General features: G+C 38.4%; 1 protein-coding gene across 2 annotated transcripts; it reads left to right on the top strand.

Annotated features, from left to right (window-relative positions):
* Positions 1-4,204: 4,204 nt before the first annotated feature.
* areg (amphiregulin) lies at positions 4,205-9,884 on the top strand. 2 transcript variants are annotated; one of them, XM_034118477.1, is made up of 6 exons: positions 4,205-4,335; positions 5,054-5,206; positions 5,727-5,964; positions 6,260-6,430; positions 7,608-7,721; positions 9,602-9,884. In XM_034118477.1, the coding sequence occupies exons 1-5, from the start codon at positions 4,299-4,301 to the stop codon at positions 7,699-7,701; spliced, it is 693 nt and encodes a 230-aa protein (XP_033974368.1). In that variant the 5' UTR covers positions 4,205-4,298; the 3' UTR covers positions 7,702-7,721; positions 9,602-9,884. The 2 variants fall into 2 exon arrangements, with proteins under 2 accessions (XP_033974368.1, XP_033974369.1); XM_034118478.1 differs by having other exon boundaries at positions 5,742-5,964.
* The last annotated feature ends 3,187 nt before the right edge of the window (positions 9,885-13,071 follow it).

Genomic DNA, 13,071 nt, shown 5'->3' on the forward strand with positions numbered 1-13,071 from the left:
TTGACTTTGGTCTCACTTCACATGACATTCTTGTCTGAAGGGTTAAGAGTCTTCACATTTTTCTCACGTATGTATACAGTTTTCACATTGTTCTCCTTTGTGATCAATCATTCCTCTTTTCTTTTTAATATTACATTTTTAAATTGCAGTATCAGCTCTAAATGTACCAGAAAAACATGTTTAATAAAATAAAAACGAATTATTGTCTGTATTTAAATGATGTCTTTCAAGTCTTGAGTGTTTTTGCTTTTATTAGTAAAAGTTAATCATCAGATAAGTAAAATAACTTTCCTAATGTAGGATGCTACGAGACGGAATCAGAGTCTTGTACTCTAGATCTCTAATCAATCAAAGTCCATTTGTATCGCCCAATATCACAACTCGTTTGTCTCAGTGGGCTTTATAGGTTAAACAAACAACATTGCAAACAATAAAGTTAAGACAAGATAGTGTGTAAAATACAAATAGAAATAAAACAAAGTAAAATAACATACAACCAAAGAGAATAGAAATACTTAAATCAATAAAATAAAGCACCATAAAATTAAAATAAATACCATAAAATGCCAGCTCTAACTGAAGGTCTTCAACTCACTCTTAAAAGTTTGGACAATCTGCTTCAGGAGCTCCAGAGAAAGGGAGCTTGGTCGGTCAACACTCTGAGTCCTGATATGTTTTTTAACAATCTAATAAAGAGCTCAGTAACCTAAAGGCTTCTAAACACCTACTCACATTATGACAGGTGTAATTAATTAAATGAACAACAGCTGCTTTTGATTGACAGTTTCGAGGACCAGCCATTGTTGAAACATTACCAGTTGCACCTGTAATGTTCCTGCTCAAATACCTCATTCACACCAACGCAACTCCGGTTCAAACTCCATGCTAACCAGGGAAAAAGAGAAGAGTAGAAAACGGAAGCACCTAAGATACTGCAGTGGAGGCAGAAAACACAGAAAGCGGTGATCAAGGTAAGTCACTAGAAAACAGTAGAAGTTTGGAGAGACATATTTCATATACCAGGGACCCCCCTGTGGCCCCCCTCCAAAAATAAAAAAGGTTACAATATTACGATTTATTGGATAAATAAAATCAGAGACCCGGATGTACAATGAAGATTAAACTGTTCATTACCTTATAAAAGCAAATACTGTTTATGCTTTTTTATTAAATTGTCACTTAAAGTTACTAAAACAAAAACTCTAAATGAAAAAAAACTACTGAAACAAAGAATTGTAACTTAAATGTACTAAAACAAATACCTTTACAAAAACAAATACCAATTACTGTATTTTATGTTTATTTTACACAATTACTTTATACTGTCTTTGTCTTTTTAACCCACTTCTATTCTGCCCCTCTCATGAAATAACTGGCCCCAGCCTGGCCACCCTAAAATTGGTCTAGAACCGCCACTGGCTATTTCCTTTTCCATCGATTGATTCTCATCTGATCTTGTGAAAGTTATTGCATCAAACCAAATTCGTATTATTACATTATATAATTATTTTTGTTAACTAAATCTGACTTTAGGGTTTCAAGGTTACCCTGCACTTATAATAATGCTATGAAATAGCTACGTTTGTATGTCCTGGATGCAGGGTTGGGTGAGCTAATCTGTAACTGCTTCAACACTACTCTCTTACTCATCAGTGCTTCGCCCCGAGTCAATGAGCTGTCTTGAATGTTCTTTAGCAGTGAGCACACATAAACTTGAACGCCCTTAACATAACTTAAGACATACTTAAAAACACATAAGCATTAAGTTACACACACAAAGGCCCAAACAAACCCATTAAGTGGCCCTCATTTCATTCTAAATAAAGAACCTGTGCAGCTACATATCCGAAATTCAAGAATAGCTATGCTAATCTCTACTGTGCTCATTCTGTGTAACAGTTATTACCTAATTATTACATAAGCAATAGTAGTTGGCTCATTGCAGTAAGTAATGTGGTTGCCGGAAGCCCGTAAAGCTGCAACCTTGTGTGTCATTTAAGGAAACAAAAACTTCCACGTGTACCACGTACATATTTTGCAGATCAAATATGGCTCTAATATTTAACTGTAGCCTCACTAACACTCTGCTTCTGGGGGTGGTAATGTTGGTCTCTTGTGTCACCCCTGAAATATCTCGACTGCTATTGGATAAATTGCCATGAAACACAGACATTCATAATCCCCAGAGGAGGAATACTCAAGACTGCCTTTTCCTCTGGTGCTTCTGCCATAACTTTTCACTTATTCAGTGAAACGTCTCAAAATGAATCGGCTCACACTTCAGTACAGGTATTCATGATTCTGAGAGGATGAATCATAGTGACCACTCTAATTGTAGTAACTTTGGTGATCCCCTGATTTTCGAACACCATACCAACATTAAAATGTCTTCCCCAATGATTTGATTTGACATCAGCCTCAGTTCTACTTTGTGATTGATTGCTAATTAGCAAATATTAGCATGCGTAAAATGGTGAACCTGCTAAATATCAGCTTGTTAGCATGTTGATAAGCATTAGGCTCAACAAAAAGATTGAGAAAGTTCCACATTTATAGCGCAACAAAAATAGATCAACAGAAACTGCATTCATCAGGATAAAATACAGCTGTCACCGAAAAGGCGTTTCGCAAACTGATACAGGTGATACAAAGCATTAAAATAACATTAAAATACTAATCTAAGGAAGGGTTGAGACCAAACAGACGTTTAATTCTGACAGATTCAAACCTGTAACTGTTTTGTTACAATGCATGATTCAAACTTATCCAAATAGAAACGATTGTATCTGTGTGTCTGCGTGGCGTTTAGTTTTCCTCCTTCATGCAGTGTGTTTACAATGGCGGCTATTATGAGGTACTTCTCTCCTGGCATGTGTCACACTTTCCACACGTTCATATCACATATCCCCAATGCCATCACACATAATCCAAACAATTCAATTCCAAAGCCTTCATAAACAAAACCAGTAAGGAGCTTCTGGTCGTTGTTGAAGGTTCCCAGGCAGCATTCCTGGCAGGTTTGTATTGGATCCCACCAGAGCTGGAGGATGGGTCATGCTCTGAGTGCAGACACAACAACATAACCAACACACCCATCTGTGCAGCATCCCCACCCAAGCCTTAAGGTCTCCTCTTGGTTACAGTGTACTCAAATAGTAACATCATTTAATCAGACACACACAAACAACACACACATACACACACACACACACACACACACACACACACACACACACACACACACACACACACACACACACACAGTCTTCAGACACAGAAATATTCCTGGTGGGACAACTTTAAGCCTATATAGTATTGAAGTATGATATGATGAGTGACTGACAGAATCAAACAAGAAATGTTTTGTGTTGTCATGTTTTCAAAACATTAAAGAAGGTTAAAATGTTCCTGATTACCATCTTTCATCTGTGGCTCACGAGGTGGAGCAAGGTTATAAACACATAAATTATCCCAAAAAAATGCAATTTATGATTGTGATTATTGCTTTTCATGCATGTATTTTCTTTCTGCGGACCATGTAATATTGTAGAATTGCAGTGATGACCTCGACTTTCAGTTTATTACCAACACAAGCGTATGTTTATCATCTGTTAAACTCATTAAACGTTCTCACACTTTGAATATTCCCAAACTAAAATACAAATATGTCTATGAAATCAGCTTTTTTTTCAGTTTTTGTAAAGTTGAAACAAGGTCTTCAGTTGTATCAGAGTTGTGAGTGTTTTCTTGTGAGTGTGTGTGTGTGTGTGTCTATGTAGCTAATGGAATCACTTGGTAACTTTGGCCTGATTCTTGAGCATAGAGGGAGACGTGCGGAAGCAATAACAATTACAGAATACATTAAAATGTTTTGTGTCTTGGTTTTGTTCGGGATTATTATTCAAGTCAGAAGCCTTTTCATATGTGAGGGCATAGGATGCTTAATCGATTGCCCCAGGCGATACACACACACACACACACACACACACACACACACACACACACACACACACACACACACACACACACACACACACACACACACACACACACACACACACACACACACACACACACACACACACACACACACACACACACACACACACACACACACACACACACACCCTTTCTTGGTTGTTGCATATAAGAGGCAGGCGTTGGTCTATAAAAGCTGAAGCTGCACCCAGTGGAGGTAAAGAGAGCAAAGCACAACCTCTATCAGCAGGGGAGACACACACACTTGCACACACAGATACACAGATTAGCTGCCATACACACAACAATCTTCCTGGGATATGAACCCTCTCATCGTCACCTGTCTCTTCTGCTTCGGTAAGTCTGGACATGTACTGGATATTCTGTGTTTCGAGAGTGTGAATTGATGAAATGGAAAGAAAGATAAAAGTAAAATGGTATGAGGGCAGAGGGAGGGAGCTAGAGGAAGAAATAGATGTTTCTGCAAGTGAGAACAGGAAAAGGATATTCATTTGTTTGAGAGAAATAATTATTTGTGTCAGAAGTGTCAACATATTTACATATAAAGCTTTGATTGAATGTTTTTCGTAATTGTTGTTGTCTGGTGTGAATGGTGCGTTCAGGTACAGTGCAGTTCTGGATGTGGACTGGTTGTACTGGTTTCAGTTTGTCTAATTTACAAGATGTCACTATTTTAAGATGAATGGATGACTCAGATGTATGTGGTCCATGATTATAGTCTACATTACATAGTAAAAGGAAGTAAGGAACCTTTAGTTTTTGTTCATCATAGAAAAAAAGGAGAACTGTTGTCTGTTTCCTTGTTGCTTTTTAAGTATAATATGAAACATATCAGATAAATATAATTCTTCACAGTTCTACTCTTAGTTTAGTTTCTAAACTTTTATAGCTTTAAAAGAGCATTATCTATGTTCCTATTTACTGAGTTTCGACAATAAATGACATCATGTGATATGAACTTTGACCCTAATAATCGTATCCATATCCATATGCGGATTTGATGTGATCGCCCTGACATTCCCTTTATCTTTGTGTCCTGTGTGTTTTCCACTAGTGTCCGGTGCTTTAGGTGCCCAGGGTTCTGAGGCCACGTTCTCTGGTGAACTATCTGGAGTGACTTCGGGTCCGGCCTCTGGGGAGGGCCTCCAGAGTTTGCTGAGCGACGATGACGAGCTGGAAGTAGACGAAGAAAATGTCAGCATTTTTGGTATGAGAAATTATTTTCTTCTTGGCCTTTACTTTTTTAGCATTTAATTTCTTTGAAAATGCTGGGTTATGTGATTTGAGGCTCATTTGTCAATTTAAACAGGATAACTAAATATGCCATTAGTACAATATGATTTTCCTAAATACAATGGAGAAGTGTAGAAACAAAATTCTCTTGTACTTTATTTAGGATCTGCATTAGCTATTTGCACAACAGTTTTTTCCTTGGGTCTACATAAAAAGACAATATATTCAACATCAGATTATTCACAATCCAATGTAACAACAAAATTAACCTTTCAAGTTGTAAATAATTCAGTAAATGAAAGCGACAGTATTCAGGATATCTTTGTTGATCATGTAATACTTTTTTTTGACTTTGTTTTACTGTCACACAAGTAGAAAGATTTATGATAACATCAACTGTTTTTGATTTGAAGTACATGAAACACTTTTATCAGAACCTATCATTGTAGAAACTCAAATCATGTCAAAAACCATAGCTACCATTTCACTTGCAGTTTCTCCTGCTTCAGAGTTACACCCCAGTAAAGATGAGAAGAAGAAAAGGAAAGGCAAGAAGAAGAACAAGCACAAAAGCAAAAGCACGACTCCTCTCAACCCCGAGTCCACGTTCTTCACTAACGGGTACACGTCCACACACACCACCACGGAGGATCCCTGCACCTCCAGCCACGTGGACTACTGCATTTATGGCAACTGCAAGTACATCGAGGGCCTGCAGGAGCCTGTGTGTATGTGAGTACAGCATCACTTCACTTTTTGTAGTTGCATATTTGTACACTAACAAAACTGAAGCATTGACTTTAATTAAATGTATTATGTCAACAGATTTCACATAACTGTATTAGGTTAGTTGAAAGCAGTAATATGAAATTGAACCCAATATTTTAAACATAATATTATTGCTTTCAACTAACCTAATACAGTTATGTGAAATCTGTTGACATAATTCATTTCATAAGTCAACGGTTCAGTTTTTTCAGTGTCAAGAAAAGAAAATCAATCCTCCTTCTGTAAACTCTTCACTCAGATGTAATAAGGGTTATGACGGGGGGCGCTGTGAGATCCAGTCTCTGGAGGTACTTAAAGACCCGACAGATCAGATCAACAATACTGAGCTGGTGCAGATGGTCCTGGTGATCATCGCTGTGGTCCTGTCGGTTATCAGCTGCACCGCCATCCTGCTCATGACCTGTGCTCAGTGAGTATTCAAGACACACACACATCAGTACTTTGTGGGTGGAAGGCCAGTGAGGATTATTGTAGTTAAACCAGTTCAAACTTCTTAATGAAAGGTGCAAAGATGCTAGCATAGCGACTTCATGTGAACCTCACCCACAAACTTAACCCTGCTTAAGCTAACAAAGGTAGAAGTGATAAGCATTATTGTAGACATGGGAATGTTGCCAATTCGATAATGAGATAAGAAAGATTATGACAACATATTGTACAACACGCAAAGAAACATGAAACTGTGATCTTACTTAAACCGATTTAAATGTGTCCATAACAAGGCGGTACTCACCAGCATTATGTTGTTTTGCTGGCTCATTCCTTTTGTAGAAAGTAAATTCAACCCCACTGGATTACAGTGTACTGGCTATCAGAGTGGCATGCTTCTCTGTCCTTCTTTAGTATCACTTTTCACAATAGTTGGAACTATAACAACACCTTTAATCTCCTGGAATAGAGAGATTATTGAAGCTTTAAGCATGAATGCCTGAGGGCAAAACACCCTCATAAAACCCATGAAAACCAACATATAATGCCCAGAAACCCTTCGTAGCATTTGGACACACTGATACATTAACACACCCAAACACGCCCAAACTATAAAGGCATTGCTCATGATTTTAACAGGACTCCATGATCCACCTGTCTCATGGCTCATTCTTACTTTTACCGTAGACTTTCATTTCACTGTGAACTATGTCACGTTGATGAATGTGTTCCTCATTCTTTATTTGAAACTGCCACCCACTTTATCTTAAGTGTCCAAGTCATTTGATGTTTATTCACAGTTCCCTATCAATATGTATCTAAATCACAGCTATTGTTGGAATGTAGGACAAAGTCTAAAGTCCGTTGCTTACAGCATCATAGCCAAAGTGGATAGAGAGAAAGTAAGACTTATTACAGAGTGAAACCTACAAATGATTTTCTTATCAAAACAGCCTGAAAATCAACAGTCACACTTTTAATATTCAATACATTTAATAGAAATTGCTGCCAAAACACAACAAAAGGCCACCTTAAATTTCATTTGTCCAGACAGCATCAAAGCCATGTAACTGACTCCCGCTTTTCAAAATGACTTTACTGTGATCATCTGATAAGAAGTGTCCAAGTTTCATACTCACGTTGAATGTCTTTTGTAGCTACAGGTCACATAAAAACTTCCTGGCATCCTACCTGGGAACTGGGACGGAGCAGGAGAAGCTACAGAAACCCATGGGGGATGTTGTGGTGTGAGGGCATAAAGTTACCATGAGGTAAGTGTTGCTGAGTTTCTGACTGTCACTTCTACTGTGCTTTTATAGTGCTCAATAATTCATACTGCGTTAAATAGATTACATCGTAAAGTTTTGTAATTCGTAAATATCTCAATACCCCAAACTTGAAAACGTTCGCTTAACTTCCTCCTTGTGATAAAGCTTAGCAACCCTAATTGCTTATGTTTGTAACATGCTGTTTTATTTTAAAGTAGTGTTCATTGGCTGATCCTTTGTGTGTAAAGAGATGGATGCCGTTGTCCCTTCTTACCATCTCCAAAACCAAAAACACGAGGGCGAAGTCTCAAACTTTTCCGTTGTTTGTTCTAACGTAAGCGGCGAGCGTTAGCATGTCCGCCTATCTAGCTAAGATAGGGATAACACATATTTTAGTCCATCACCTAAAGGTATTTTCTGTTGTAAAAATAAAGTGAAACATACTGTTTAAAAATAAGACAAAAAAATAATAAATCTAACCTCAGTCTTGCATGTTTAAGTATGTAGACTGAGCAGCTAAACAGGTGTATCAGTATGTTAGATCAAAAGAACAGCCTAATCCTACATAAATCCTTATCATACTTATAATACTATAGGACAATCTACTGTATAGCTCTAAAATACACAAAATACTATTTCTTTATTCAATAATTAGGACCCCATATACCGAGTTTATGTTTTGAAAGGCATACTACCTAGCCAATGGTTTGTTAATGCCATTTTTACATGCCGTAAGATGGACATCCAATCAGGCACTCCTGCATTTCCGGTGGTGTACATTTTGGTGATGTATTACCGCCAAAAGTCTTGCTTAAGTCCTCAGAGGGTGTCGTCAGGCCTCCCCTCACGTGAGCCTTAAGCCAAACAGGAAAGAGTGGGATCAGAGAGTGACAGAGAGCCGCACGCCTGTTGTTGTTTTTTTAACACGCAAGTAACCTCACGCAAAGAGGAATGCCCACCAGAGGAATTATTTTGGATTATCCTGGGGATGTATCAGCCTGCCCCATCCCTGCACTGCATACCAGCGAAAAGACAGAAACCACACATTCGATCAAACACATTCACCTGTGTGTCTCAAACAATAACAGCACAGACACACTGACTGTAAATGACCGTGAAGTAACAGCTTAATTACTCCACATACATGTGGTCAGATCTCACTGAGCAACACACGCACAGCTTGCAGACTTCACATGTTCAAACAGAAATATTTAGCCTCCAGACAAACAATGAGGCTGTGCAGCATTCTCCTAAAAGCTGCGTCACTCAGTGTCCACAATAAATGTGTCTTTCAAATTGCACCTTGCTGGCTTGAGATTGGATCAGCACCCCAGCCTTGATTCTCACTCGCTTTAAATAGTTTAATTAATGTGAAAACTATGGCCTGGGTTAGGTATTATTTGTCAATCAGTTGAATCAGTTATGATAAGGGTTTACTCACCAAAGCCATTGGCGAAATAGGGGAAGTCAACGGCATAGCTTCAACAAATGACAAGAAAGGAGCGGTCAGACCATTTGACAGGTTTTAAATGAGTAAGAATTAATTATCAAACCATGGCAAGTACAGTAGGTCATAGTTGAACTAGGAAATAAGTCTGTAGGCTTGTTCAATCAGATTCATTTCTAAGATTATCATTTTTTTAAATTATATGCTTAATGGCCAATGGTAAATGATCATACTTTGTACTAAAGAAAAGTGCACATACACAGGGTTAAATTGAACATTTAACTACACTGTAGTGTATATGCTGACATGTACTTCCTTTAAAACGTTTTTTATAGCAGTTGAATTTTATCTTGAAAATAGTTTTACTTTGACTTAAAATGCATTGCATTATGTTCACATAATGATTGACTTTTGATTTCTCTCCATCTCTCCTCAGCCAGCTGCGCGACTCAAAGACAAAGCCGACCAGAAGAAGTAGAGTGAATAGACAGCTTTATTAGATGTTGTGTAAAAAACATTGTCCAGAACTTGTTAGAATGTAATTTATTTAGTGTGATTATTTATTGCTTATGACTGTATGAGTATGATTGAGTGTTGGACTATTGTGAACTATGGACTTGCGAATGTGCGGTTTGGTTTTATTTATTTGCTGCTGTTATAGGTCAGAGAAAAGCTCCTCATCTCTCTCTGGGATGGGATTTGATCACCAATAAAGTGTCTCAGTGTTATATGAAAGAGTTATTTATTTATGCATCTATGCCTCTGAATTGTGTGTTTACATTCCCATCTGCGGAGGCATCCCATACCTCTGCAGCCTGCTCACACAAACACCAACCAAAAGCATGTTGTGTGTGTGTGTGTGTGTGTGTGTGTGTGTGTGTGTGTGTGTGTGTGTGTGTGTGTGTGTGTGTGTGTGTGTGTGTGTGTGTGTGTGTGTGTGTGTGTGTGTGTGTGTGTGTGTGTGTGTGTGTGTGTGTGTGTGTGTGTGTGTGTGTGTGTGTGTGTGTGTGTGTGTGTGTGTGTGTGTGTGTGTGTGTGTGTGTGTGTGTGTGTGTGTGTGTGTGTGTGTGTGTGTGTGTGTGTGTCATTTCTATATATAACGCTTTTCAACTCATTAACCGTTGTGTTGCCATAGCACTGAAGTGTTTTTAACAGCGGAGTAACGCCTAAAGCTTTGTGAATGAGTCGACAACAAACAGGTGCACTGGGACAAGAAGCGGGGGCGTGTTCAGTCTGATCTATTTTGAGATATTTCCAGGTAACTTACCTCCTATCGCATATACAAACACATACTTGAACATAATTCGATGTTTCACGTCAGGACAAAGGAGCCTAGAATAGACTGAGCAAAAAGAGGGCGACACAGTTCCACACAAAGACAAGTGTTGAAGTGCAGCTCAGAGTTTAGTGAAAAAGGCCATAGCTACCAGAACAAAATAATAAGATGTTAAGCGCATGTTGACATGAAAAGAAGATGGTTTAGCCAAACGTTACTACTTGCACTGCATTGGCTTCTCTTTTCAGCCATGGAGGTTGCAGCTTGAAAAAAGTTGTGTTTACAGTGTTGCTCAGCAAAATACATTGTACATTCTTGAGGTCTAACAAACGTGTTGACTAAATGTCCTTCCTCACATTTTTCAATGGAGATTCGTTTTAAGGTATTTTCAAAACCTAAATAGCTTACATCCATGTTTAGTGGCAATTTTCTCCTTTTTGCTGGTGCCTAGCATATCTTGGCTTTGTCCCGCAACTTAAGATATAAATTAAACTCAGTCAATCAATAAACATATAAAGCATGTATAAAATGTATCACAATTATAATTGTAAGCTTATTGAGCTCTAGGGGTGCCGGTAGGAATCCTGTTTCTCTTTGTGCTAAGCTAAGCTAACTAGCTGCTCCATTCCTTTATTAAATGGACAAGCCTAAGAGTGTTCAACATCTTCTCAACAACCAACTTTATGCCAAAAAGTGTGTTTAAAATAACTTATTGTTCAGGTTTTTTTATCCCTGTTTTAGCCATATGTCTATTTCTGTAAATGATCAGTCACATTTTTTATATGTGTTCTTACTTAGCCAGTAGAACTGATTCTAAATATCTGAACCTAGCCTCTGATTATAAAAAGATACAAGGCAGAGATTAGCATATAAATATGACTATGACTCACCTGCCAGGATAAAACAGTTTCTAGTCACCTTTATAAAACAAGGTTTCACTAAGTGTTTGTGTGGCGTTGCGTCACTAGTGATGAGGGAAAAGGTGAGGCAAGGTGGGCAGCCCTTATAAAACAAGGTTTTCACTAAGTGTTTGTGTGGCGTTGCGTCACTAGTGATGAGGGAAAAGGTGAGGCAAGGTGGGCAGCCCTTATAAAACAAGGTTTCACTAAGTGTTTGTGTGGCGTTGCGTCACTAGTGATGAGGGAAAAGGTGAGGCAAGGTGGGCAGCCCTTATAAAACAAGGTTTCACTAAGTGTTTGTGTGGCGTTGCGTCACTAGTGATGAGGGAAAAGGTGAGGCAAGGTGGGCAGCCCATCCTGGTGATGCAAGCAGAGGTAAACTGTGACTGTGTGTGTGCGTGTGCGTGTGTGTGTGCGTGTGCGTGTGTGTGTGTGTGTGTGCGTGCGTGCGTGTGACAGTTATCTCTATCACAGGAATTGCTATCCAAAAACATACATAAACACGTTTGCATTCATCCACTTGACAAAATAAGTTGATAAGGGCGTGGTGAGCTTTGATAGTTTTGTTGGCAGTGAGGTGGGCCCTGAGCTTTTGTTGGTGGCCATGGAAACAGAGTAAACAAACGGGCAGATGGTTGGTCAGTGATAATTCACTTCAAATAAAGACCAACTGGAAATTCATGGGTGTGGTAACGTATTTTTCCCCTTCAGCTTTACAAGAGAAGGTCAGTTGCCAAGGCAAGAACTTTTTATTTCTTCTGTTGTTTCTTTGACTTCCTGCACTGAAATGAATTCAGTCATGCTTGCAATGTGGCTCCTTGGAGGGCAAAGTCAGTCGGCCCGACAATTTGTTAGAAACTGAAATATCCTCACAACTATTGGATCAATGTCCATTAAATTAGCTTCAGACATTCATGGAGCCCAGAGGATGAATCCAAATGATGATCCTCTGACTTTCTGAACTGTTTCATGGATTGCTCTGAAATTTGGAAAACACATTCTTATGTTTTCCTCAGGATGAAATATAACAATTTTCCTCTGGCGTCTTTATCAGTTTAACATTTTAATTAGTTTAAAACTTTGGTTTATAACCAAATCAGCGAAGCTGTAGTTTCATTCGCTAGATTGTACTTAGTGCAATTAAGCACATGTCAGCTTGTTAACACGCTACAATAAAATGTCTTTGCATTTTTATGCTTATTAATGACTTTTCAATCATTTTAAAATGATCTAAAAAAAACGTTATTGTTAATGTGGTTGTATTAAATGCAACCACGGATGTGTATTGCCTTTAACTTTTTGCATCAGTTTTGTATCAGTTGTAAGTTAGATACTAGATTTAACCATTTCCACTGAACTGTTGTAAAGACTAGCATGACTGCATCACTAAATGCAGTAGAGAGCACCACCTGGTGATGAAAACTGAGCGTCAGTGCAACATTTACAGTCATTCGCAGGTCATAACGGCCGGGTGTATGACTCTGCTGATTTGTGTGTGAAACGATAAACCCACAAGAATTTAGGGGAGCACATAATGATTTCAGCCCACAGCAATAAAAGAGAACAACAGTGTTTAAGATAAGAAAGACAAAGAAGCTGATGATCAATCCTTTCAAAATATGACTGTGCACACTTTGATTACCACAGCAAATATTTCCTTTTGCTGGATGTGGACATATTTATTATGTGTTCACTGCATTTGAATGAACGCATGTTGCAAGACTCATGCGC

Source organism: Trematomus bernacchii, unplaced genomic scaffold, assembly GCF_902827165.1.
Source record: "Trematomus bernacchii unplaced genomic scaffold, fTreBer1.1, whole genome shotgun sequence".
In the NCBI taxonomy this organism is placed as follows: Eukaryota; Metazoa; Chordata; class Actinopteri; order Perciformes; family Nototheniidae; genus Trematomus; species Trematomus bernacchii.

What these genes read in the sequence shown, in the direction of transcription:
- areg (XM_034118477.1), top strand. Translation starts at nt 4,299, where the DNA reads ATGAACCCTCTCATCGTCACCTGTCTCTTCTGCTTCG. An exon ending in CACCTGTCTCTTCTGCTTCG is followed by an intron (nt 4,336 to 5,053) that starts GTAAGTCTGGAC and finishes GTTTTCCACTAG; the next exon opens with TGTCCGGTGCTTTAGGTGCC. An exon ending in CTGCTCATGACCTGTGCTCA is followed by an intron (nt 6,431 to 7,607) that starts GTGAGTATTCAA and finishes TGTCTTTTGTAG; the next exon opens with CTACAGGTCACATAAAAACT.